General features: G+C 47.1%; 6 protein-coding genes across 6 annotated transcripts; 3 read left to right on the top strand and 3 right to left on the bottom strand.

The window, feature by feature from the left end:
* Positions 1-984: 984 nt before the first annotated feature.
* P175DRAFT_0561054 (uncharacterized protein) lies at positions 985-1,624 on the top strand (the record flags this gene model as incomplete). The annotated part of the gene is made up of 3 exons (XM_040901020.1): positions 985-1,110; positions 1,207-1,452; positions 1,522-1,624. The coding sequence occupies 3 exons, from the start codon at positions 985-987 to the stop codon at positions 1,615-1,617; spliced, it is 468 nt and encodes a 155-aa protein (XP_040748760.1). The 3' UTR covers positions 1,618-1,624.
* Positions 1,625-6,954: 5,330 nt separating this feature from the next.
* On the bottom strand, positions 6,955-10,309 carry nut1 (putative RNA polymerase II mediator complex subunit Nut1; the record flags this gene model as incomplete). Its single annotated transcript, XM_040896128.1, has 6 exons — positions 6,955-8,066; positions 8,108-8,639; positions 8,704-9,210; positions 9,257-9,319; positions 9,367-9,617; positions 9,694-10,309. The coding sequence occupies 6 exons, from the start codon at positions 10,307-10,309 to the stop codon at positions 6,955-6,957; spliced, it is 3,081 nt and encodes a 1,026-aa protein (XP_040748759.1).
* Positions 10,310-14,593: 4,284 nt separating this feature from the next.
* Positions 14,594-16,114, bottom strand: P175DRAFT_0526816 (uncharacterized protein; the record flags this gene model as incomplete). Its single annotated transcript, XM_040899486.1, has 2 exons — positions 15,564-16,114; positions 14,594-15,413 (listed from the first exon to the last, which is right to left on the bottom strand). Exons 1-2 carry the CDS (start codon positions 15,704-15,706, stop codon positions 14,594-14,596), a joined length of 963 nt encoding a protein of 320 aa, XP_040748758.1. The 5' UTR covers positions 15,707-16,114.
* Positions 16,115-18,669: 2,555 nt separating this feature from the next.
* P175DRAFT_0108488 (uncharacterized protein) lies at positions 18,670-19,126 on the top strand. The gene has a single exon (XM_040892349.1). It carries the CDS (start codon positions 18,800-18,802, stop codon positions 19,031-19,033), a length of 234 nt encoding a protein of 77 aa, XP_040748757.1. The 5' UTR covers positions 18,670-18,799; the 3' UTR covers positions 19,034-19,126.
* A 2,369-nt stretch (positions 19,127-21,495) lies between these two features.
* Positions 21,496-23,554, top strand: P175DRAFT_0561048 (glutamate dehydrogenase). The gene is made up of 4 exons (XM_040901019.1): positions 21,496-22,011; positions 22,097-22,372; positions 22,424-22,710; positions 22,772-23,554. The coding sequence occupies exons 1-4, from the start codon at positions 21,966-21,968 to the stop codon at positions 23,543-23,545; spliced, it is 1,383 nt and encodes a 460-aa protein (XP_040748756.1). The 5' UTR covers positions 21,496-21,965; the 3' UTR covers positions 23,546-23,554.
* Positions 23,555-24,433: 879 nt separating this feature from the next.
* Positions 24,434-27,381, bottom strand: P175DRAFT_0446233 (putative MFS monosaccharide transporter; the record flags this gene model as incomplete). Its single annotated transcript, XM_040894331.1, has 5 exons — positions 24,434-25,166; positions 25,224-26,352; positions 26,421-26,865; positions 27,024-27,155; positions 27,238-27,381. The coding sequence occupies 5 exons, from the start codon at positions 27,379-27,381 to the stop codon at positions 24,434-24,436; spliced, it is 2,583 nt and encodes an 860-aa protein (XP_040748755.1).
* Positions 27,382-27,516: the final 135 nt, after the last annotated feature.

Genomic DNA, 27,516 nt, shown 5'->3' with positions numbered 1-27,516 from the left:
ATTCCAAGTTTCCTGGTAAGCTAATTCTCATGTCTTCCATATCTTAACATTCCTTATTATTAACACCCACCAGTCTAACTCTACACTGGAATATATTCATTTTTTTCTTTGCTTTTCTTTTTTTTTTTTCAAAGATCGACGACGCAGCAACCGTACCTTGGTGGATAATAATAATAGACATGATAGACACCATTTTCTGACCTGTCGCCTGTCTTAACTCTCGATCTCGACCTGCTCCTAGTCGGTGCGACTCCGCAGCACAGAAACTAGACCCTCGATGTCTTGTCCTTGTCGACTTTAGTCCGGATTTAGTCCCAATGCACTGACTCACCACGTACTTTTCTTTGCTGGTTCTTTCATTTAATGGAAACCTGCCAGTCGGGTTGTCTTCCTGTTGGGATTTCTAGACGTCATATTCCTGTGTCGGCAAGTGGACACTCATTTGTCCTTGAGTATCCATTATCTGTCTGCCTTGGGTATGTGAAGGGGGAATAATGCTCAATTTTTAGATCGGGTGTCCTAATTTGGTGTATATAGGTATATATATATATATACTCCGGAGGGTCTGGTCTAGATTCTTTCAGGCATACACAAAGTACTCTCTGTAGCCTTGGGCTGAACTTAACAAACACAATTACGGAGATACCGGGGTATCCTGTACATTCTAGTAGGCTAGCAGATGCAGCATAACTGGCATAACCTGGACCCTTTGATTATCTTCGGTTGGAGATGTCGTTAGTATCATCATATAGCTAGTATATATAATACATATCTCTGTGTAACTTCAGCTTCGCGACCACATTCACACCAGATCAAGTCAACCAGATCTCACCAGCTCATGCCATATCAACTAAACCTCTCCTGTATATACCGATATAGTTACTCCGTACTTGGAGTACTAATCTACGACGCAAGGAATGAATGTCCATGCCCTGGCAACGCCCTGCTACATGCAGAAGGGTATCCGACCACTGCCATCATGCCATGATACAGGAATGGTATGCCAGACCCGTCCTCCGTGTGCATAGTGGACTGATATCATCACTCCGTCTCCCGCTGCCCCGTGGAGCCTCTTCCCCCACCCGGGTCACTGGAACTCCCGATCTCGAGGTTCTGGGACGAGCATAAACACCTACTTATCTGGACAAATTACATCTCCGACAGAAGCAGCCCTAAGTAAGAGCTACAACGGACCCGATTGGCTAGGCGGTGCATTCGGGGAGATCCATATCAACCGCCATCTTATTTGATGATCCCATCCACACCCGCCGGCTCCCTCTCGAGTTAATTGCTGGATTTACCATAAAGAGAGAAAGATCTGCCCGTGTTTTGGACTCCTGGCCCAAATACGGTGCCGCAAAGAGCTGCCCTCAAATAGAGTTTGCCTCTCCAATCTGCCTAAACTGGACTTGTGAATTCCGAAAAGCTGGCTGTGCTGCGGAAAACACTTTTGTCAGTCATTGATAATCAACATCCACCATCCCAAGGTTATTAGAATACGGACATAAACTTATCGATCAGGCAGATGTCACTGCAACCCCGACGTCATTCTTCGGGTTGTTCTCAGTACTTCATCCGTGCTTCTCGTACGAGAGGCCTACGAAGGACCAAAGATGAAGTAGTGAAAGGAATGCAGCGAGGAATAACTCAAGCGGTTTGAGTTGGATCGGAGTTCACGTAATGCCATTTCGAGCAAGCGCGGCAACCAATGGAGTTTTTCTAGATCCACTGGGGCTCCGAGTTTTCTCCAGGAAGGTAGATGATTGCCAATTTGGAGGTTACCAAGAACTTCCCTTTCTTAACCAGTAGTAGTTTGCCTACTAGTGGTGTGAAAGAAAGCAAAATCCGACCGACAGAGGCGGGAGGGAGACAAAGGGACGGTTGACTTAATTTCGTCGCGCTCTCGTCTTGTGGGACCAACTAAGGCGGGATTCCGGGGAGGCGAACTCGACCATCGACGGCATCCCAGGTGATCAATAGAGGTAGGTATGCCGCAAAAGGGGCATCGAAAGGCCCAAATCGTGGGGTCCGCGGGCATAAGGCGCGTTGCCACCAGGTGAAATTTCAGAATGCGAGCTGTCACGGTGTCAACCAACGTCAAAGAAAGGGAAATATGACAGATCATCCACGTTGGCGCTGCTCTATCGAAGCGATCGGGGTAATAACAGGCGGGACGAGGGCTGTCGTATCTTTGATGCGAAAGAAGCTTGTCCAGCGTCCATCCAACAAAAAGAGGGTTGAACGTTACCTGCCGCCAAATCGAGAGCAGGGATTGAACTAGGATGAAGGAGGTAATTTAATGAGGATTTAGGCTGCTAATAACCTATCTAATCGGGCGTACAAAACTCCTCTTCCTATTTGAGGGATATATGAAGTTATTCTCTTTGTAACTCGTTGAGGACCACCGCACGTGCTCAAAGTTGCCTGCAGGTGTCAACTGCTGGGGACATTAGCACTAAAACTACTACAACTACTACAACTACTACTACTACTACTACTACTAGCTTACCTTCTACGCGTCTTTCGACTTAGCTCTGGAATTGGATGCTAAGAAGCTTGTACTTTTGTCACCCTTGACTTTTGATTCATCGAAACAAAGACACGGTCCGTCCTAAATTAATTAACCCGTCCTCCCGAGTACTGTTATCGGATTATCAAGCTAATACAAGAATCAAGTGAGGCAGAACATTCCACGTCCTATGCCGTAGTTGGCGACGGCTTTCCACCCCACTAAGTCTGCCGTCTACTATGGTTCTTGAGGCATGGGATGATGGACGGAACTGACATTCAACTTCTGGAGGAATCCGGATGTTCGATGGTCATCCTCGTGCGCCAGGGAAGATGTCAGCCCATAGGGACCCCATCCCGTGTATCGGCCCCACCGACAGGGGGGATTTATTAAAAATTAATTAAGTGATGGTATTTTGGGCACGCATCTTTACTCTCCCCTGTCTTAGAACGGAGTAGCTAACGGTTTATCAGGGGTAGGTAGGCTCCAGGCATATTCAGGCACATTCAGGCATTAAGGCATTGCTGTTCTTTTTTTTTTTTTTTGAGAGGTCTAATCATGTGGTGGTTTACCTGCTTTCCGGTGTCTTTTGTCCACACTGGTCTATCAAATATCTTTAGGTCATGAGGTTCAGGGAGCGGTTGTGCGATTTTCGTTGTCGTCATACTTTGCACATCACTGGAATCGAAATAGGAAGAACCAGGGACTCTTGAGATCTGACTCCATCATGAGAAATCCACCGCCGGCGTGTTTCATCCCTCATCCACCGGGTCCACAAAAGGAAGAAAATGAGTTTCTCCCTGAACCTTTTATTCGTACAGAACCATCCTCCGTCGATGCGATTCTGATCAAATCTTGATAGTCTCAGGAACCGTGGCGTCCAGGTATGTGGTTCATCCATATTGTCGGTAGTCGGTAGTTGGTACTAGGCTGTAGTATAGGTGAGGATTGAGCAAACCCCGACCGCATTCGGCATTGAACTTGATGTTTCCTTCTAGGCAATGGGGCAACCCCATTACAGGGAACAGGGCTTTGCTTGCAAGGGTCTCAGCCGTACATGAATCAATTCTGCTGTCAAACAAAAAAAGGTGGTCTCCGAAGTGACAGCTCCATCATGAACTCACGGTCACGGTCCCAAGTCAAACAGCATCCCGTCTTTCGTCCACTTTTCGTCAAGTCGGCAGATCGAATCCCCAACAGACAGGATGTGGATTCTGGTGGAGCCTCTGCGAGAGGTGCCTAGGTAGGAATGAGCCAGTAGTGCATCCGTGAAGCCCAAAATATAATCCATTAGCCAGACTTGCGTGGTTTAGTCCGGAGTAAACACATTCGCCATCCGGCTGAAGAACCGTCAAAGCCGTAGTAGCTCGTTGCCTCCAAAATTTTTGGCCCCTCAACTGTGCTGCGTCAATATCTTGCATACAGAGTATGCAATTGTGCACTGGCTTCTTTTCCTCTCTACGACTAGTAGAGATGGCGAAATAGCGCGACAATTTTTGTCCAGTCACTGAGACAAGACTAACAAGCAATCACGGCGTCCTCCCCGGGGTCTGTTCCCATTGGCCCTAAATCGTCCAATCCTGAGATTCTGCAAGCCTACTCCTTCGGGCTGACCTTCTGGTCTTCCGTCCAACGGGGGTGCCCAGAGAACGAATCCTCCAGGCCATGGGGCCCGGCCAGATCTTACTCGTTCTTGTTTCCCCCCTCCTTTCAACATTCGAGGCGGCCTGGCCTGACTTTGGAGGAACGAGGCAGGATCAGATTCCTGGATAGGAGATTGTCCCGAGCGATCAACGACGCGTTGTGATGCGGATCTTATTGTTATCCAGCCAAGGGTTGCACGTTCCTCATCCCATCCCTTCAGCCAGAATGGTCCGGGGAAGATAGTACTTATCTCCTTGTGCTTTGACCACAAGAAAACTATTTTTATTGGGCAAATATATTTCCATCACACTATCACACTCATTACTTCGTGCATCTCTTGAGTGTTTCGACGATTCATCAATCAAGTGGTCTGTCCTGGCGAGCACGCGTGATAATTGGGAAATGGGAAGTTTCTGTTAAGCTTAAGCGCCCTACCGTGGCCCTCCCTGTCACTCGTGCCGGCACCGAACCTTTTTTCTACTCTAAATTCCCCCAGTGCTCGAATCATCGTTCACGATAGCAGGATTTCATTCCACAGCAGTCACACCGCATATCATTGCGGACAGGAAAAATAAGCCCTATCAAGCTGACTCCATGATCGCGGCTTTCCCCTGATACCTAGTTGTATACCAGACAGGAGAGGAGTTAGAAAGAGGAAGCAAGTTCTACGTCCAACACACCATGTTTGATCTCGTGATTACGATCCATTTCGATGCAGACGCACGGCGCAGACGCAGGCGCATGCAGGCCGAAAGAACAGACATTCTCCGCACCCTCGCGCTGCGGCCGACGGCTTGAAAATGTGCAACTGATTTCGAGATCTCGCAATATGCTCTCAATTCCTCAGTGCTTGCTTGCCACGGGACTCCGCAATGATCTGGAGGCTCGCCGGAATACGACATGGACCCATAACATCTATTCTACACCTTTATCCGGAAACTTGGCACCGAAGCAAAAAATCGAAAAAGGAAAGCAATAGCGCCCCCGTCACCCCCGTCACCCCCGACACCGGAGGCTATTTTTCCTCCATCAGCTCCTCAACATTGATATCGTTCTTCCACTCTGCAAGTGTCACAGACAAACATTATCCCCATCAGCCAATAGCATAACTTTCGCATACTTACTCCAGAAGCAGCGCTGCAGCAGTAGGCACAAAGGTACTTACTTCACCCACCTACATCATGGCACAGATTACTGCCGACAGGGAATAATTTTTCCTGCTTATCAATCTCCTACCTAAATCGGCTTAGAAAAAAAAACAAAAACAAATATATACTGCATATCAAGAAGCAAACTACATCTGTAAAAAAAGAAAGGTGCTGGAACTGGGGGGGAAGAACACATCCTGCAGAAATCTGTCTTATATTTTCTTTCCCTTGACCTTGACCTTGTCTTCCCCTACAGCTGAAATCGAACGTTACTAGTCCCTCCAATCAAAAGACCGATCTGCATATTCCTGTTGACATTTCCACCGTCGCAACGCGGGTAATCCCGTTCAACCAGTAAGCATCCAGGAGAACAGACTATACTTGCTAGTGAACTACCTAGAGACCAGCCTGGCCTACCAGGTGAGTTTTCTTTATTTTCTGTTATTTTTTTTTTTTTTTTTTCACGTGTAATGTGATCCAACATGCAGCCAGCGGAAGCGAGCTGCTATACTTGCGTTTTCTTGCTTCGTAGAGTAATTGCCCCGAGCCCATGCTTTAGGTACGGAGTACTGGAATTTAGCTTCCTGTGCGCTGCGGTACTAGGAGGCTGGCTGGAGCCCTATGCTGAGCAAGGATTAGAACCTAGGTAGGTAGGCGAGGCGAGGCGAGGCGTATACTCTGTACCTAGGTAGGGTGGAGGGTGATAATGACTGGCTAACCAGGGGTTATTTCAATTTTGATCCTGCTTGTGCTTTCTTTCTGGTATACGATGTACCTACATTAACTATGTCTAATGATAACCTCTCTGCATGTCTTAAGTTTGCTTATAGACATACGATACAATATAGATAGATAGTTTGAATCAATCCATCCCTATGTATTTCTAAACTAGAATTTTAACCATACAGTTATTATTATCCCTGTTCTCCTCAAGATCACTACATACATCCAAACCCTCCATTCCATTCCATTCCAGCTCCCACATTCCAACACCTACCTACCTACCTACCTACATACACAAATTGCACAGAATCGCGTCAACCCCTCCGCTCCGCTCCTTAGTAGAAACAACCCTATATATATATATATATATATATTATATACGTATTACCTGGATATCTCTTAACTTTACAAAGTATATATCCCTCTCATAATTCCATCCTTTCTCCTAATCACCAACCCACATACCTACATCCATATCATATCTACTACATCTACGTCTACGTTGCGTTTTACATCGACTATATATATAGTATATATATATATATCTATTACTCTTCGATCCAAAATGAAGCTCTCTCTTCTCCTCACCACTCTTACTCTCTCCTCTCTCGCCCTGGCGGCTCCAATCCCAACCCAGTCCCCACGAGCCTTCAATCCGCTGGCGATTGCGAATACGTTAGTTCCGGGGTCGGGCGTGCCCGAGGCATTTCAGAAACTGCAGGGGGGGTTGAACTTCTAGGGTAGGTAGGTTGGTGTGTGCATGCGAAAAAAAAAAAAAAAAAAAAAAAAAGGCTGATTGTTTGGATAATAATGTAATGTAGTGGTAGGATGGGGGAGGGATGTTGGTTATGTGTTGTTGTTGTTGTTTAAAAAATAAAAAAAAAAAAAATTTTTATTCACTTGTACATTTAATCAGAATTCAAAGATTATTTATTGAAACATCCCCTCCATGTCTAGATCGAGAAACTCGGGGTTCATGTCTGCTGCGTTTAGCACATCGTCGATACTCGGGTCGAGTCCTTCGTCGGAGGTATCGAGTCCCATACCCTCCATCCCTGCCATCCCTGCCATCCCTTGTCCGCTGTCCATGCCGACCGCCGCCGCCGCATTGTCCATGATTTGGTTGATGTTGGCTGTGGCATGTTGGGCTCCTGTGCCGTCTGCCCCCGACGTGTGGAGACCCATTGGTGCCGGGGTGTCCACGCCTAGCTGCATGTTCTGAATGATATTGCTCATATCTAGGTTCGTGACCTGGGCCGGTGGGGTCATCAATGAATTCACCCGGCGGTAGAGTCGCACGATCACCTCCGCGCGCAAGGGGTCCTTCTCGGACATTTTCGGGACATTCTCGTGCTGTAAGTTGAGTGCGTCTCGGAGAGTGAGGATCGGGGTCCGGGGGACTGGCTCCTTGGTAGGATCCACTGGGTGGTGATTGTTTTGTTCCACAGCGAATGATTCCGCAAGTGGCGCACACACAATAGTTGCGGCTACATCCAGTGCGAGGTCGCCACTACCTGCCTCGCTTTGCAGCTTCAATTCTTCCAGCAGCGAGTTGAATACACGAGGCGCTCCCAACATCCGAATACCGGCAACCACTTGGCGGTGGGTGTAGGAAAGGGGTGCCATGCTCACATCGGGACTAGTGCTCCAGAGGACAAGTGATTGAAAGGTACTTCGAATGCTACCTAGTAAGCCGCCCGGGGAGTGCGTGGTCCAGCTTTCAAGCTCTGACCTACGGCAGCTGCCGGTTCTCTGGAAAGAAAGACATGGTTCAAGGGCGTCTAGAATAGGCTTGATATCCATCCGGGACGGATGACGAGCCCGAACATCTTTGAGCTGTTCCTCAAGAGAGCGTGCGGTGATATTCAGCACAGTCAAGTGAATTTCCCTTGCTTCACCTGATATTGAACTAGGATTCACCAGCGATTGCAATGTTTTCAATGGGATTGTAGGGTCTTGTTCACTCTCCCAGATGTGGTTGCCCAGCCAAGTCAATGCAAAAACAAGCGATGGAAGTAGGAAAGGCTCAAGTAGATCTACAACTGTCAGTGATGGAAATGCGTCATACATAAACACGACTTACATTCAAAGCCTCCTTTGAGGGTATCGAATTCGAGCTTCCCGGCCTCGCATGCTCCAAGACTTTGGTTAAAGAGTGTGGAAACAAGCATGTAAAATTCCTGCGGACTGCAGGCGGACATGGTTTCTTCACTGATTCCTTCAGCAATAAAAAGAGCCGCTATCCATTCTCCCAGGTTTTTGTTTTGTTTTTCATTAAGTTCGTCCAGCTTCTGGCAGCACGAGCCACGTTCTATTAGCCTCAGAACGAAAGAGTTCTCGCTCGTGATACCTAGATCAAATGGCCGTAGGTCATATCGGTATTTGAAGGTTAACACCAGTAGCAAAATGCTTCCAAATTCATCATACACCGGCTGACTCTCGCCTTGGTCCTCGTCCCAGTGCCACGAATCAAGCAAAGCGCAGAGTGGTTGAAGCACTTGTTTTGGACTTCGGAACAGTAAAATTACATCCAGAGATTGAGGTCGGCGCGAGAGAGAGTTGCAAATGTTCTTTAGTGTCATTGTCTCTCTTTGGTTGCAAAGGTTATGCATGACCTTTCGTTGTCAGTACTAGGATAAGAGAACAAGTTGGAGGGGAAAAAAAAAAAAAAAAACCTACCTCTGTGATGGCACCAACAATTGCGCTTGCGTTGCCTTCTGTGGACTCTATATCACTGATTAATTGCTCTGCACGTTCAGGATTGGAAGTTATTTGCGACACAAGGTCATCTTTGATATATGGCCCGCCAACAGGAAGGGTCTGCATGGGGTTTTCTCCCAGGAGCCTCTCAATGCTAGATTCGGGAATCAACTTGTGTGACGCACACGAGAACAAAAACTCTTGTCGCACATCAGACAACACCGTGTTGCCCTGCATGGAAAACATTTGCGAGAACGATGGGAAAGCGTTTGGGTCAAGACGGCTCAGAGCATGGCTGATACACACCTCCATTGGTAATGACACCATGGAGACTGTCAACATGGCAGCGAAGAAGGTAGGCAGCTTATTGACGAGGAACGAACGGAACAAGAACATTGTTCGGCCGGATTCGTTGCGGTACATCGCATTAGATAGAACATCAAATGATGCCGTTATAACCTCCTCGATAAGGACCTCATAATGTCCCTGAGTAGATTAGTAATTTCCGGAAGCAGGTTTCGATGCAACTTACTCCATAGCGATTGGTAAGATAGCTTAGCAGGATGCTATCATCAACCAATGGACGGCCGAAAAGCTAAAATGTCAGAACGCCCCAAATCCAAGGAATGAGACAAGACATACCATCGAGTTTATATATACGTAGAGACCGGCTCTGGAGCTTATGACAGGCCCATCTATCACAGATGCCTCAAATTGAAGGGCATTCACATGGACATTATCCATCATAGACACTTCCAAGGACTTGGACTGTGGTTGCCCGTACAGACTGAACTCTTTTTGCAAGCTATCCAGTCTATTTCGGAGGGGGAGCGATACTTCAACACAGAGAGGAAGATACGCTGAAAGGGCCTGCCCAAGTTGGATCTTCAGGGCTAAAATGTCAATTATCGTTAGCAAGATATATTGAAAAAAAAAAAAAAAAAAAACAACAACAACAAATGGAATTACCTTCGTGAGAGTCCGCAGAAAGAACTTCCAATCCCTTGGCAGTCCCAGACAAAGCAGCAAGCAAGATGCCCAGAGACTCAAACAGGAGAACAGCATCCGTAGAGCTCATCAGCCCACCTGTTTGCTGACTTGGGTCTATATGATTGTTGTGCCAGGAAACAACTGCTTGGATCCAGTCTACAGCCGCGGAAAAGGTATGGATAGCCTCTGTTAACGTCTTCGTTGCGCTTCCCGTGGAGACGGAAAGCATTGCATCCTGGATAACTCTGATATCGGTCATGAGAGTGTAGCATTTTGAATTCTTCTTCAACTGGTTCGCATCTGCCCCAGGCGATTGTGGCTTGTCATGGATGGATGAGAATTTTAACAGGGAAGTCAAGGCGGTTGAGATCTGGACCTTTCCCATCTTGCACAGGCAGTCGACATACAGGGGAACGAGTGGATCCCACTTGATCCTAGTGAACAGACGCGTTTCCAACAAGGTATCAATAAGAGCCCATTCGGTGATGGGAAACCGTTGCGATAACAATTTGGTCAAATCCCGAAACTCTCCAGCATCAACCCGATCAATTAGACATCGGTGGAGGAAGATCCCCCATTGTTCAGCGGATCCCATGTTGCAGCAAATTCGGCCGTTTACCCCTGGCCACGGGGGGCATGTCATATATATAACAGAGATTGCTCAAGTTTTATAACCGATTTCGTGATTTCGAATCCAATGTTGGGCATTTCGCCCTGTTGGCCATTGAATGTCGATCATTCACAGTCTTTGCGGATTGTTTGGTGACAAACAGCGGATATCACGTGATCTTACACAACAATATCACATGACCACGATTTTCCCAACCAATCAGCAGACGAGAATTTCTTCGATGGGACTGCTTACTACGGCCTGAGGCATTCAACGAATCTATGAATCTAGTTTTCAAGTCTCTCGACTTCTTCTATCGGTACGTATTCGAATGGGAGTGAACCAGAGTCCGCACTGGACGAGAAGTTCTTCAAAGCCATGGACGCCTTGCATGTAAGTCCACCAGTAGATTTCCAAGAGCACGGATAGCGAAGCAATGAGGAAGAGGTTCGGTGAATGAACCTTTGATATATAGAGCTTTGTCGAGCCCAAAGTGAATTTCGTGACCTCATTACTAGACGATATGAGTTTGGTAAAGATAAGATTAATTATATATGTAATAAAGTCATCCTTAAATAGGGCAGTCTTCCAAGATACTTAACTTCTTAGGTACGGTTAAGTTGATGTCTAGAGCACACAAGGTGTTGTCAGCCAGTCACTGTGGCGACCGCGCGGGCGAGGCGGCTAGGGAAATTACTATTTTCAGGATAAATAGGGAATATATGACTTGGATTCTGGATCTATTCATGTACTTGACTTTAATTAGTTTATTGGAGTTGCACCGCACTTGATGAATGGATTTATTTCGCGAATCTATCTGGCAAACGCAGCATGCTGACTCAGAGGATTGATGATTTTCAGTTCGAGGGAATAGTTAGTTAGTTAGGTGGAGATGTGTCTGATATCAGCACTTTCAAAGAAATGGGCAACCCTTCCTGTCGCGGGTTATTTTATGTGGTCAAAGGAGAACCGTGTTCTCTACCAATCATCTGGATAATTTAATCAAAAAAAAAAACTATTCTTCTCATTCTATGAGCCTCGTGGGTTTGACAAGGATAAATTTAAGATGGGCAAGGCAGGTTCGCGAGCGAGCCAAGCGAGATCTTACAGCGGCGGCCATCTAAAACTTTTGCTGATTACATGGATATTGTGCTTGTACAAATGCAGAGTACATAAAGAGAGTTAAATGCCTCATTCGTGTTTGCATTCGCTCAACTTGGTATCCTTGACAGACCCGAACTGAAGTACAACTCCTGTATATATATACTATAGAGTATACATAGAATGATATCCACACAACCGTCAACGTATGGGCTACAGCCGACGGAGCAATCGTTCGTCTTTCTCAATCGACGAAGTTACGAAGTCTGGATCGAAACTCCAGACTCGGGTGGGGTGTTGCAGGACGCGCCAGTTCAACGGTGTACCACTCACTCGTACTTATCAGGTACTGTACGGATACTGTACAGGACAGAAACAAACTGCTGTCTGTTCGCCTTATCTCAAGACGAGTGTTGGCGTAAAATAGTTACCGTCATCCGATGACTCATACAGATCCCAAGACAGTTAACTAAATTCATAAATACTACTTTACTGTACTCCGGACCTAGGTACGGTACTACGTACTTGGTAGTTCGAGATCTAGGTTGTGTTGTGTGTTATCTGGCTGGCCGCTGGCACTCTGCCGATCGCCTCCACCCCGATTTAGACTAGAGAGATCGGACTGCGAGTGGGTTCATAGTACTAGTCTGTACAGAGTGTATGTATGGTATGGTATGATACTGACATCGCAGGGCTCTCCTGTCTTTGTCTTTTAAGTACTCCGTACCTGTACAGTTGAGTAGAGATAGACAGACAGATGTAACAAGATATGTCCGAAGTGCGAACGGCTCCCAAGCAGGCTGTCAAACTCAATTCCCCGAAACGACGACCAACGAGATTCCAGAGTTGACGTCTACTAGGAGTCTGAGATTTCTCAAACGAACTGAGTACTAGTTCCAAGTTGCCACCCATTGCAGACTCAGAGTATGGATTACGATGACCCATACGCACTCCACCTTGGGAACATGTTCCTCGGTAAGCAGGCCGACTGACTACGCAATCAATAATGAGTAACTAAATTATATGTACTTTTTTTTCTCAAATAGAGAAACATGTATACATACATATAGACATTCCTACAGTTAGGTAGGTAGTACTTGTATTTCCCAGACTGATGACAAGGATAATATTGATCATATCCCTACGAGATTAATTTATTCTCTCTCTATACATAGTTCTAGGTATCTCCTAGCAAGAACCCTGGATATAACAATGACCAATCTATCAATATACTAACTAGTTAATATAGTTAACAATAGCACAACATATAATAAACTTATAAAGCACATCTACCCATAGTTAGTTAATAACAACCTCCTAACTCAGTAATCATGCCAAAAGTAGTAAATGCAACATCACTCAACATACAAATATAGAATATAGGCTACAATTAGGGTTTCACTTGGTATATTCAAACCTTGATAATAATAATAGTAGGGTAGTAGTAGTAGGATAAAAGGTAGACGGCCGACTAAGAAAGACAAGCATCATGATACCACGACCTAGGTAGTCTACATACAGTCCTTGCCTACTTACTTGTTCATCCCGAGTACTCCGTACGCAACCTTACGGAGACGGCTGAAGTTTGACCAATCTTTATTCCTGGTAAATATATATATATATATATATATATATTTCAACTTTAAACTGTGTGTTGTACGGAGTACATAGTTAGTATATTCTTCACTAGAGTACTTTATTTTATCTAGTAGAAGAACAGGAGAGAGAGAGAGAGAGACTAAATTGGAATTATAGATTATAGCAAGCAAACTCCGTTGACGGATTCCGTAAACGTAGACATATTCAGGCTCTAGTTAATGACCTGTCTAGCTCCTTAACATAAAAAAGAAAGAAAGAAGAAGAAGAAGAAGAAAAGGGGCTCGGGTTTGTCGGGCATCGGGCAGTTTCAGAGTTGAGTACGGAGTACTCAGTACAAGTGTTGGAAGATTTAGGATGGTTTCATAATCAGTCACAAGTGCTGTTACCTACCTAAGGGGAGGATTTTATCTAGGTACCTGGTACTCTATGGATCTGATTGTTGATGTCTGTTGTGAGTACCTAATCTTTGTGTTGTTTCACTTGGTTTGGTAACAGGTACTCCATATCCATACTAGTACGTCCTACTACTATGAAGCACTAGGCAGATTATATCTCTAGGATTCTACGATGTGGTCCGTAGGCTAATGGGTCCGTGATTCAGCCGCGCCATTGATATCGAATTCTCCAGAAAAACTTAGTTCAGGCGCACGAGGGTATCAGAACAGGGATGCCGTATTTTATATGTATTTACATATGTTGTACATATCTATATATACTTCATATTATAATTCAAGTGCTTTCTATCCGCAGTTGAAGCCCGAATAACGCCTTGAACCCAACCATATCGATCAACGTAAAAACCAATGGGGAATTCTCCACTGCTCTCCCATGGAGTCACCCTTAACCAAGGCACTGTCCAAGTCGGCGGGGTTCCAGCGTCCGGCTACAAGTTGCACCAAGACAAACCAGTGGGGTCCCTGATTGCACCAATGGTCCGGACGAATGGACTTGGCCGTCCACAGGATGTTGGCTCTCCTGGTTGAACATCCAACGTATCTGCCCTAGTTACCCAATGCTCATGCTCAATCACTGAAGAACCCTAGCCATACGTGACGCTTGGATCTAATTGAATCTATCGACAGGCTGGCCAAAGACCGCACGCTCTCGCACGAAGTGTGACCTTAATATACCCATCGAGTATCTATTAATGTTAAAAACGAGAAAAGATCTACATATTTGATAGCTTTACCCCTTCCCTCATAATTAGAGAAGGGGTGGGGGGTTTAATGCATTTCCGTCTCATCGTCATCCCCCATGCCCTTGTGAATCGCAATGCCTCGGGTGTTTCCTCGCGCAGTATCAGACAGCCTGAAAACAAAGGTGGGCCCGTACAGTTTACCACGCTTGAACAGAGTAAATGATAATTCATATGATCGTTGCCTCGTGGAGAGAAAATGCCGCTTTATGGATGAGTCCACTGAACTCCGTAATACCACACCCGTGAAATTTCCATATCAGACGGGGAATATGAAAAAAAAAAAAAAAAAAAAAAAAAAAAAAAAAAAAAACCCTAAGGCAGTCAAGTCGGGCAATTAGAAACAAACTGAGGAAAAAAAAAAACACCCGGGATCAGCCCCGGGCACTCCGTGGTCGTGATGATGACTGCGAGGATGAATCTTGTAAAGCGTCGGGAGCTCGCGGCCCAACCATCCAGTCTTCCATTGCCAGCCACTCGCTCCAGCTTCTTTCAGCAGCTTCAATTTCGGAATCCAATGGTCCTTGTAACGGGCGTAGGAATGGAATAGTCTCTAATGGGGTGATGTCGTAGTCTTTCTTCACAGAAGCCCAGCCACCACTTTTCGCAGCGAATAGATAGTTACGGCGTTCCTGTTCGTGGAGGGGCCCGATTCCGGACTGCCACTCGTCGCCAAAAAACCCCTGAAGCACTCCAGGGAAATCCATTCCGGTGGCCACCAGACGGCGAATGTAGGGAACCAGCGACACGGATGGGGGAAGATTCGTCGTTGACGAGGGACCAGACGGCGCCTCATCACCAGCGCCAGCAGTTGAAGACTGGTTGGAGGAAGAGTTCGCAACGGGATAGGGTTGTCGTTGGAATGGAAGTCGGATATTCAGAAAGGTGGACAGCGCTTGAACCGGGCTACTGTGCTGCGCATGATCTAGGAAGTAACGCTGACAATTTTGATAGCGGGGATACCATTCGAAGATGTCGAAGCTGTCACCCCCCGCACCTTGGGACGCCTCAGAGAAACCAATCATCGCAGTTGACTCTGGACGGGAGGATGGTCGTCGTGACCCAGGTGAACGGGTTGATTGAGATACGGGATGTCTATATCGAACCACATTCTTAGTGACTATTTCAATCCATTGGAGGGGGGTTTTCCTTGTTTGATGCTTGCTCGAAGCAAATCGTGAAAACGCGGAACGTCTGCGGGGAAGGGACGGAGTTAAAAAAAAAAAAAAAAAAAAAAAAAAAAAAAAAAAGAAGACAGGATTTAGGCAGTCCAGTTTATAGGGTGTTATATGCAATTGAGCCTGTAGGGGGAATTAAGGAAGGAAATAGAAGAGGGGGAATTACTTGTTCGAAAACACAGTCCTACCTCGACGGATCAGAAGAGAAACCCGACTTCGAGGAGACAGAGAAGGGGAGGGAGAGGAGCGGAACAGACTTCTTATAGCAGAGCCGAGTCCTCTACCGGGGTGAGAATCGTGTAGGGACATCTGCTAGGTAAAGCCCATCTATAGGGGGAAACAACCACAACTCATGACAAGGAAAAAGGCTGAGGTGGGAGAGAAAATGACGGCAGCGGGAAGATGATATGGGCCAGCGTTTAGATAAATGGGACCCATTTGAAGGTATGAAACAGGGTGCATGGGACATACATTGAATTCTGAAAGGAATGTAAGAAGCACAAAACAGAGAAGAGAGAGAAGAGAGAGAAGAGAGAGAAGAGAGAGAGAGGAGGTATTTTTTTTCCCACGGAAAAAAGAGAGAGGAGGATGGCGGAGTGGAAGAAAAAAAGGTAGGCTGCGGAGCTGGACTGGAGTCGACTTGTATATTTGGGAGCGACTAAAGCAAGATCGGGTCTAGGTACCCAATGATGTAATTTTTGGGGGGTGGGAATTGAAAAGTAGGAGGAGGAGAAGGTCAAGAACAATAAATATAATAGGTAGTATAAATACTTTGGGGAGACCAATAATCTTAACCTGGCAACATCAATAAATCCATAGTTACCTTAATCGAATTGATTTAGGTAGTTTCGCTACTAGTCCGGGTAGGTTTTCGGGGAGAAGCAGTAGAGGAACCTTGTATGGAGTAGGTAATTGTGTAATATTCAGATAAAAAATAAATCATTCATATACCATAATACGGACTGGAGTGAAATTTTCAATTTGTGTTTTCTCTTGCAGTTTGAATTATTCAAGTTCTTCAGGATAGATATCGCTGCAGGCGGTCTTGATGGTAGTCAAGTCAATTTTCTTAGCCTCTGGAGTTTATCATTTTGGTTCCCCAAGCAGTGAACAATGAGCAGTGAGCACCTTTCTGCCGATAGGTAGGGATATCTTTTGACATTCTACATGTGGCTTTGTTGAGTCTATCTAGACAGGAAACGAACAATTCGATCAGATCCAGTATTGTTCCCATGGTTGAGCCATGCAGTGCGGTTCCAAACTCTGCAGCCTCGATTTGCCGCTATGGCGGGTATGTAACTCTACCGACGCTTTGGTTGTAGTTCTGTATTAATCGAATTCAGGTTTCATGAGTATGGACCTCAACAAGCCCTGCTGGAGAGGTGCTGAAGCGGAATCATGATTGGTTTCTAGGAGATTCGATTATTCTATTTCTAAGCCCATATGGAAACCTAATTGAAAAGACAAAGGAGAGATGCGGTGTGAGTGGCGTTTCCTAGAAGTAACTAACCACCTGGGCACCTTTCAGTAGACATTCAGCGGTCAAGCACTACCATGTCAATACTATCCCCCCCCCTTTTGCTACCATGACTGAATCATAATAGAGCGCAGAAACCCAAACAATGACGTATTATTCAGCCTGGAATGCCATTGGACTCCCAACGCCACAGGTGAGATATTTGGTACTAATGCAAGTTCAGGATTTGGCGGGGTACAGCTTAGGGGTACCATTTCCCCTTTTCTATCCCCTTTTCTGATCAATATTAGGGGCAATGACAAGAAGGCTTCTTTATTCAGCCGAATGCTTCCAGGAACAAAGTTTGAATGGAAGGGATGTGCTTGCTAGTCAACAGTTAGGGCCTTAATTTAGCAGGTGGGAACAGCTGCAACCTGCATGTCCGCTGGAGTATATATTCAGATTCAACAGTAGCCAATGGATAGTAATTTATGTACTGTACACTGTCTAGTACTGTATGGTATAGTACTGGTAATATCCGGAAGAGTTATTTACCATCATCCTTCAGCTGTAAAACACACACACACACACACACACACACACACACACATAAAACAACTTGGAATCAAATCAACCTTGAAACTTCCCAATAATTCTGATCATGATACTCGAATTCGTGGAATATCCACCTTTCGTTTCAGTCCCTTCATCGTATCTCTATGATATTCCAATTCTTTCTTTCTTTTCTTTTTTTTTTTTTTTTTTTTCGAACGTAGCTTAGTTGGGGAAGGGGCTGGGATCAGGAAAGGTGAAATTTGCCACCCATGATCCGGAGTTTTGACATCAGCTTGAGAGTCCGCTGTAATATCAAGCTGGGTACGAAGGATTGCCGCTGTACCCGTGATTCAGATAATGCCCTGACTGGTTGAGAGTGATTGTCCAGGAACTCGACTATTTACCTAGCTCGTATCACCGCTACAATTGAAAGGGATATTCAGCCTGATGGTAAAAGGAGAGTCGTCTACTTATGACTCGCAAATGGGTAAAATATCTACGCCATATCCTAGGTAGTATCGAATAGAGCAGGGGGGGAGATGAGCGGTGTGACAAGACAAGACAAGACAGGAAACGACTGCTCTCCCTCGTAACTTCTTTGGACGTCTTTTTCTTAAACACTAGCTGTCTGGAATGCAGATGATATGCGTCTCATTTCGAGGGCCTGTCTTTTGACGTCCGTCTAGGGCTCTTCAAACTTAGGAATCGATGCTACCCTATTTGTTTTGTTTTTGTTTTTTGTTTTTTTTTTGGGGTTAGAAGCTATGGATTGTATGCATAATCAGTACGCTGAAGAGATATCGTACATTCGCTTTTGGAGCTGAAAGAGCCATGCATTGGTGCAAAGTTTACACTCGTGATGCTTTTAGATGTACTACAGGGTTGAATCTGAGCAGTCCAATGGTCGTCAATTTAACAAACCCTGCGAGATCGCCGTTGTCTATACAAATGTGCTTGGAGAGCTGAAGGACTTCGAGGACCAGGGGGGCGAGAACGAGGGATCAAGTTTGAATTATGAGCTACCGATTTCCCTTCTCTTTTCTTTTTCTGCTTGATTCAACGAGAACCAATCCATCACTAAAAGTTCAATGTGCCGCCCTCTCTCCTACCAGCTCGTGATGGGGGGGGGGGGTGATTCCAGGAATTGATTCGCATAGAGAGCCACAGGGCCGCATATTCCCTCCATTTATTCAATCAATTGTCGCTCCAATTGGCCCAGGTCAGCTGCTGAAAGAAGCATATGCAGTGCTACAGAGCTGGACGTGCATTTCGTGCCATCGTGAGCGCCCTGTTCTGCTTTGAGGAAGTGGGATCTTTCTGTCAAGCGGCTCTGAATCTGAAGGATTTGAAGGCTCGCGCTGCTGGGGAACTGTACTAGGGGCTGAGAGGAAATGATTCCTCCAAGCTATATCAAGGCACAGAATGCATCCTACAGCATAGACCAACATTCCCAATGCAAGGAATCTCGCATTGAATTTTTTTTTTTTTTTCTCATGGCGCAGAGAGGCCTCTCCAAGACGATATTAATATCAAGATTACTACCTGTCCGCACATTCATTCGCCTCATTAAAGTCAGACAGATACCAGCGCAAGGTTTACTCTTTAGCTCGGATTTTTGCATTTAGCAATTATCACTCAGCTCACCCCGCAATACGATCGCTAGAAAAAAAAAATTATGAATACCTACGGAGTAGAGGTATCTTCTATGCCTCAGCAGCAAGGCAACCTAAGAAAGACAAGGATATTTATAGAGTTCATATTATCAGCCTTTTATCTCGCTTCAAAACTTTAATGCTCTTCATTCTTTCCTGGATATAGCCAGTTACAGTACAACAAACAAGCGCCGACGCCACAGGATCGGCACGGCTGACACTGCCACACTGCGCGATGTTCGAACCCATTGGAAACTGGATCTACTTTCCAGCCACTAGTGGCACTAGTCAGTGTCGCTACCTAGCCACAGGTTCCTACGCAAATCATCCAATCAGGCTGCCTCACGCGCTTCGGGGGTCGAGTAATGAGGGTCCCGAGGTATCTAACCCTTGCGTGGTTTGAAAATTACACGGCCCTAGGGATCGGCTGGGTTTTTTCACGCGATCCTGAATTATTGAGGCTGTAAGGGGAGTCACCGGGGTTGACGGCACAACTACCGAGCCCTTGGCAGATACTCCGGCCGAAACTTCTAAGCAGGATCAATCAGGTCTTAGACGAGAACCAATGATACCTCGGATTGAAACACTGCCTATGATCAGCAAGACCTCTCCAGTGCTGTCTTTGTTAGTGTTAAGTCGGGAGGATTGTCCCCAATGAGCCACTTATTCCAATAGTTTGTTTTGAGTGCCGGTACCGCATTGACTCACCGTGCGGCTAAAGTTGTTGGAAACCCTTTCTGCCAGAGACCAGTATGAAGGCAGCGAGATACGCTGATAGCCAACAAGGCGGGAAGGATATAACCCGCAACCCCTCTCTTCTTCAAGCCGTGACCTTTTAATTTGTTTCGACTACTCAACAGATATGATCTGTTAAATCGTCAGGATTCCGGGTATGTATGAATTTGATCCCGTGTCCTTTCTCTCTCGAACATGTTATGTTGTCCATCACTCGAGACGAAACGAACAAAACAATCAATAATTGCACGCGCTGCATTAGCCATCATTTTACTCATGCCATTGAAAGTTTAGCCTGCTTGGAGGGTCCCGGAATAAGCGCTACGGCCGAAAGCCTCTTCTCCTGGCACACTAAAATGCTTCCTATCTTGGACAAGAGCGCCTAGTGTCACGTATGGGGATTTTGTACAACATGGCTCTCCTTCAATGGGACCTTCAAGGGGTGACGTCGTCAGTTGAGAGAATGTTGTTCCGCAGGTTGCTCCAGGGTTCAATAATGTCTGTCGGATCAACAGCGACGCGACTGTGGTTGACCTTACTTGCCAAAAGCATATTCCAGGAGGTACTAGATAGTTATGCAGTGGCAGACGCCCATGCAGTGATCGACAGCGGATGATACGTGGTTTTCTGGGTTGAGTGCCTAGGTTAGGCTCCGGGGAAAATCTGATAGGCCCCAGGTACTGGGTACTGGGTAATTTGTTGGGTTTTGTACTCTTTCCGAGCCAACGCCGCGATATGATGCCGCATCGCCCGCCAAAATCTCTAGGTAACTATGTATATCTTAGTTATGGTTCACCTTCTACTCCTCCTTCTATACTTGCTCGGTTGCGCCTATTATCTTGACTTCAGACCCCCTTTCTTAATAATTTTTTTAATAATTGAATTTCCTCATTTTTATATAAAAAAACAATATATTTACTTATCTGAACAAACTGGGCCTTTCAGGATCATGTAGTTCAGTATTGCAGGTTGCGTCGCAGAACGAGCATCCGTCCAGCACAGGGCCTTAATATTCCCTCTCGCACGGTACTAAGATAGGGAAGTTTAGTGTTGATAAATCTTGGTAGTAGGGAGTGGGTAGTCGGTTCTCCTGGACTGCTGCAGGCGGAAGAAGAGTCTTGTAGCTTCTCCCAGAGTCTGTCGGACTTGTACATACCGAACCAATAACGCACATAAACCCAAGCTGATCGATTCTCTTGATTCCCGGTCCGCGACGGAGAACACTAACGAGATAATACGCAATGGATGCTGGGAGAAATCCGAAGAGCATGGCAACATCGACGCGACCGCTAGCAACGACGATGTCGGCAACCTCACCGGGTACCGAGCCGGCTTCCCTGTGATCCTCCAATAGGGGTTCCTACTCCAGATCACTGAGTCAGTTGTTATAGAAGGATCCGAGTGGGGTATATAGATCTGATAAGAATCCAAGGTTAAGTCAGCATTTGGACAATTGTTTTGGAAGAAGAAATGTAGAAGAAATGTGCACGTGAGCCTGCATCACCTGCTTGGCATCTCACCTCACCTCACCTTAGGTTCATTTCTTCATCTACATCCATACTCTTCCTTCATCCACTCTTATCAAACCTCGTCCCAGGTTTTCATCAATTCCCGTCCACATTCCCCGTTCTTTCGTTGAGTCCCTGGATCAAATCCTGTGGTTTGATCTGATATGTACCACGAGAATGTCCTTCCGAAAGCGGGTGGCTTTTTGCCGGGAGATAACAAGAGCAATCCGTGACCTCAACCGATCGAATAACACTCCCGAACTTCGGCCAAGTTAGTGCCTCTATTGCTTAGCTCTCTTCGAAAAGGCCCGCCGCTCACCCTTGACCAGTCTCTGAATCCCTCCCCTACCGAATTTTGCGCCAGTTTTACGGAGTTGATACCTCCGTCCGACTCCGGCTGTATATCGCCGCCCTCCACTATTCTCCTCCATCCATGGTGGTACATAAATCTGGTCGTGTGCCCTCTTGTTTGACCTCGCCTTTTTTTTTTCTCTTCTGCTTTCCCCTCTCTGTCTATTCCAATCCATCCAACTCTTCCTCCCTCTTCCCAGCGTTCTGTTTTCGAAATCTTACCCATCTTCTGGCTTCATCTGCCAGTCTTTTTTTTAATTCGCCACATCCTTATCTGATAAGCTTTCGGAGGGGGAAAGTTTTCCATCAAAATGTCTAACCTTCCTGTTGAGCCCGAGTTCGAGCAGGCCTACCAAGGTACACAGTGTTTCTATCGATATATCTATATATAGATATAGTTACATCCCGCTTGTTTTATATACACATGGCTAACAGCACGTAGAGCTTGCTTCCACTCTTGAGAACTCCACTCTCTTCCAGGCCCACCCTGAGTACCGCACCGCTCTCAAGGTCGTCTCCATCCCTGAGCGTATCATCCAGTTCCGCGTCGTCTGGGAGAATGACCAGGGGGAGCTTCAGGTCAACCGCGGTTTCCGTGTGCAGTTCAACTCTGCCCTAGGCCCATACAAGGGCGGTCTCCGCTTCCACCCCTCTGTCAATCTCTCCATTCTGAAGTTCCTTGGCTTCGAACAGATCTTCAAGAATGCTCTTACTGGCCGTACGTGTTTCCTGCCTGAACCAGTCAGGCCCTATTAACTAACGAGAATAGTGAACATGGGTGGTGGTAAGGGTGGTTCCGACTTCGACCCCAAGGGCAAGTCTGACCAGGAAATCCGCCGTTTCTGCGTTTCGTTCATGACTGAGCTGTGCAAGCACATCGGTGCCGATACCGACGTCCCCGCCGGTGATATTGGTGTCACCGGCCGCGAAATCGGCTTCCTCTTCGGCCAGTACCGCAAGATCCGCAACCAGTGGGAGGGTGTTCTCACTGGAAAGGGTCTTACCTGGGGTGGTAGCTTGATCCGTCCCGAAGCCACTGGCTACGGTGTTGTTTACGTATGTTCCCCCACTACAGTCCCACTATATATATATCTTACATACCTAACACAAAACACAGTACGTGGAGCACATGATCTCCCACGTCACAGGCGGCAAGGAATCCTTTGCTGGCAAGCGCGTCGCCATCTCTGGTTCCGGTAATGTTGCCCAGTACGCCGCTCTCAAGGTCATCGAGCTTGGTGGCTCCGTTGTCTCTCTCTCCGATAGTCGGGGCTGTCTCGTCGTCAAGGCCCAGGACGGCACCTTCACCCCCGAAGAAATCAACTCCATTGCCGACCTCAAGGTTGCCCGCAAGCAGCTCTCCGAGCTCGCCTCTACCGAGGCCTTCTCCTCCAAGTTCACCTACATCCCCGGTGCCCGCCCCTGGACCCACGTCGGCGCCGTCGACGTCGCCCTCCCCTGCGCCACCCAGAACGAAGTCTCCGGCGACGAAGCCACCGCTCTCATCTCCCAGGGCGCCAAGTTCATCGCCGAGGGCTCCAACATGGGCTGCACCCAGGACGCCATCGATACCTTCGAGGCCCACCGCACCGCGAACCCCGGCGCGGCCGCCATCTGGTACGCCCCCGGCAAGGCTGCCAACGCCGGTGGTGTTGCGGTCTCCGGTCTCGAGATGGCCCAGAACTCTGCCCGCATCACCTGGACCCGCGAGGAGGTGGACGCCCGCCTCAAGGGCATCATGGCCGACTGCTTCAACAACGGTCTCTCGACTGCTCTCAAGTACGCTACTACTCCTGCTGCGGGCGTGCTTCCTTCTCTGGTTACCGGAAGCAACATTGCCGGTTTCACCAAGGTTGCCGAGGCCATGAAGGACCAGGGCGATTGGTGGTGAACAGTTCCACTTCCTTTTTTTTTTTTTTTTTTTTTCTTCTTCTTGACCTCTTTTTGGGGGGCTTTTCCTAGCCACCCACCAGTTTCTAACCTTTTTTGACTATGATTATGATCCTCTATTATGCATTTGATTAGATATCGAGCGTGTGGATATAGACGCTGGCTTCGTTTCTATTTTAGACATGCCTTTTTTTTTTTTTTTTTTTTTTTTATGTATATATATATATATATATACATACATATATACACCATACCATCCAATTACTTTCAATACACTTCTCTATATGTATATACTTACTTCTCTCTCGGATTTAGTAAACTGTAATCACTAGATATACATACATATTCTGTAGAAACGTAATTTATCGGGTCGTGATATCATTCATTATTATTATGTATCCTGTATCCTATGCTATCCATATCTCAACCAATAATATAGATCGCCAAGCAACTAACCACCCACCCAACTTTTTCCATCCGGAGTACCGTAATCCAATTCGGATTAGATCCATCCATATACATATATATGCATATGCAATGAATGCAAGAAATTAACGAAAAAAAAAAAAAAAAAAAAAACAGGCAAAAGAAAATAAACAGTAAAACCAATAGAATGAAGAGTAATACATGCAGGACTCCGGCGGTATAGACCAGAAATGAGAAATGCAGGGGTATCATAGATAATAATAATATTGTCATACTCGGATGCTAAGAAAGATTTGGGGAAAAAAAAAAGAAGGGGGGGGGGTATAAGTGCCGCATAGAGTATATATAGTATAGTATAGTATAGTATATAGTAGATGGACTGAAAGGATGAGAATAAGAAAAACGTATCGGGCATGATAAGAGTGTAATAAAGGGGGAAAAAGGAGAATCATTTCCAAGGTTCCTATGGTTGCGGTCGTTGAAACTGTACCTCCGGAACAACAGGTAATGACATACCAATCTGATCCTGGGAACTCTCTGAGCAGGAATGCGGCTGGGAATCGTATGGCGAGGAAAGATCCAAGTCCACGGTCGGGAGCGGGTCCGGGTCTAAGAGCACGCTTCTGCGGCGCGAAAACACCCCGCCCTGGGATGGATTTGCCTTCTCGCGTCGGAGCACTGTGGGTTTGGGGCGGCTGCTGCGCCGGCGGCGGGGGTGTCGGAGGTGTTCGTTTGGGACGGGGTCCACTTGTTTCTTTGCGGCGGGGACAAGGTTCAGGTATATAGGGAAGAGAGCGCCTGCGGCAAAGAGGGCAACGAGGACGCTGAAGGAGATTGGGACGCTGTTGCGGGCGCGTTGGACGGCGTACTGAGCGAAGGGGAAGTAAGCGCCGCCGGTGATGGCCATTGTCAGGAGCGAGCCGGCGGTTTTGGTGTGGCGGCCAGTGCCGCGGAGGGAGATGGCGAAGATGATGCTAAAGGCACCACTTTCGAAGAGGAAGACCATCATGGCCATTGCGACGGCGGAGGGACCCGTGGTCGTCATGCAGAGGGCGGAGAACACGATCATGCCAATGTAGGAGAGGAGAAGGATCCAGCGGGGTTTGAGGAACCATTGGAGAAAAGCGGCGAGGAACCGACCAACGGCGAAAACAGAGCGAGCGATGCTGAAATAGGTGAAATCGTCGAGGGAGGTTCTGCACTTCAGTTAGCGTGCGTGTTTTCTCGACCAAGGAAGAGAGGGGAAGACGAACTGGGGATATCCGGCCGAAATCAGGGAGGGAAAGCTCAAAGAAAACACTTCCTGACCGGCTACATAGAAGAACTGGGAGTATATTCCTAACGCCAATGTCACCCAAACGACCGGAATGCCCAACACCATGGCCCGGTTATCTTCTCGTCGGCGGTTCGCCAGCTCCTCCAAATCCTCGTCGGATGCTTCTGGAATGGGTAGATAATAGAACACCACTGCGAGGAGCACATCAAAGAGGGCAATGCCGAGGTAGGTCCACTGCACATCCACCAGGGATGATACGTCCGTCACTCGACGGAATAGGACCCGCTTAGCGAGCAGTGGAGAAACCACCGTGCCCACGGCCTGCACGCCTTGGGAGATATTCAATCGAATCTCCGAGTTCTCCAGCGGTCCACAAAGGGCGATGAACGGGTTCGCGGCGGTCTCGAGGATCGCAAGTCCACAGCCAACAATAAAATTCGAGACCAAAAAAGCCGAGTAGGAGGTCAACACGGCAGATGGCCAGAAGATCAACGACCCGCATGCGTAGACACATAACCCTGTGATAAAGGTAGCTTTGAAGCCCCAGTGTTTCAGCACTATGCGACCGACCAGTGGTGGAGCGACCAGGTAGCCTCCAAAGTAGACTGCATGTAAGCCGATAGAGCGCCAGGTGTCGAGGCGTACAATCTGCTGAAACTGCTCGTTAAGGACATCCAATAAACCATAGGCGAATCCCCAGAGGAAGAAGAGAACTGTGGTGATAGCATTGGGTGCGATGGACTCCTTGTTGCTTAATTTGAGCATATTCGCGGGTTTCTTCATATTGACGAAGTCGAAGAACGTCATACTTCGCGGATCAGAGGTGCTGGTGAGAGTGGTGGTATTGGCCTCGGTATCGGCCTGTGTAGCTTCAAGAGCCGATGTGACGTCCAGGAGGTCATTGGAAGTCACAGCAGTCTCGGGACGAGCGGGGAAGGAAGGCAGCTGTGGCGGGTCAGAGGGAGTATTTTGGGAGCTCCCATCAGTATCCCGTATCATTTTTGGCAATATCCTCGCAACCAGGGGTTTGAGACTAGGGACACAGGCGCACATCATGGAGACATTAACCTCGACCACGGACCACATGAACGACAGCGACGCATACCCTAGGGGGGGGGGGGGGGGGGGGGGAAGTCAATTGATGTGCGATTGATGGGATAGACAACACACATACAGGCAAAATCATTCCCCTCGTAGTTTTGGAGGTGAATCTGACGGAGAGCAATCTCCCGCGACGTAGCAGCATCTTGCAGGTATGCAATGCGAATGACGTCCACAACAGCGACGAAGAAACCAAAGCTAAAGGTAACCACCAAAATAATCTTCTGCTTACGGGGGAGACGCATGCGAGTGAGAATGGGATTGGGGAGGAATAAGATGGCGAGGTCAGTTATAATATTGACGGGAGAGGAGGAGAGGTATAGCGTCAAAATATCGGTACAATGCGCATTAACGGGGACGGAAGTCGCGAAGGCGGCAGCGACAGGCCGGCATTGAAAGATATTGATAAAGGTGAGGGCTAGGCCGGCAACATTGACGACCACGAGGGTTGCATAATTAGCATAGCGAAAGACCTTTTCGCCCTGAGTGAGGGTGAGGTAGAAAACCAGGATGGAGGACTTGACGGCCATCAAGGCGGGATTCTGTGACAAAAGGCAGAAAAAAAAAAATAAGCGGGATGCCGAGGCGCGGAGAAGCCAATGGCGAACCAATCCAATGATTTTGGAGAGAGAGAGAGAGAGAGAGAGAGAGGGGAGGCAAGGTGGATAGAACTTACGTAGAGCACGGTAAAGGCATAATTAGCGCGACTGAGACTGGCTCGGTCATGAACGGGGATATCAGCGTCATGGAGTCCCAGACCCTTCCCAGTTGCGTAAAAGAGAGCAAAGGAGAAGCCAAAATCAATGAGCTACAGGAGATGAATGAGATAATGGTGAGTGTGATGGGAGGGAGTGGAGTGGGAGTGGAGGCCAGGAATTATGCAAGCATACCCAGGCGAGGAGCATCAGATAGTCATGCAGAGCAAGCCTTCGGACGATCCATATTCGCGAGACGAAGCGAAGAGCAACAAAGATAGAGGCGAGGACGAAGAATGTGATGGAGACAACGAGGACCTCTGGTCTACGGTCCTGCATGATGGCGATGGATCACTTGGGGAAGTGGGGGAAGATGGAGAATGCCATGGTGTGATTGGAGAGAGAGAGAGAGAGAGAGAGAAAGAAAAGAGATATAAAGGAGGAAATGAGATCACAATAAACAAAAAGAAACAA

The sequence above is a fragment of the Aspergillus ochraceoroseus genome (assembly GCF_002846915.1).
Source record: "Aspergillus ochraceoroseus IBT 24754 chromosome Unknown P175scaffold_11, whole genome shotgun sequence".
Lineage (NCBI taxonomy): Eukaryota > Fungi > Ascomycota > Eurotiomycetes > Eurotiales > Aspergillaceae > Aspergillus > Aspergillus ochraceoroseus.
This window is presented reverse-complemented; position numbering and strand designations above follow the sequence as displayed.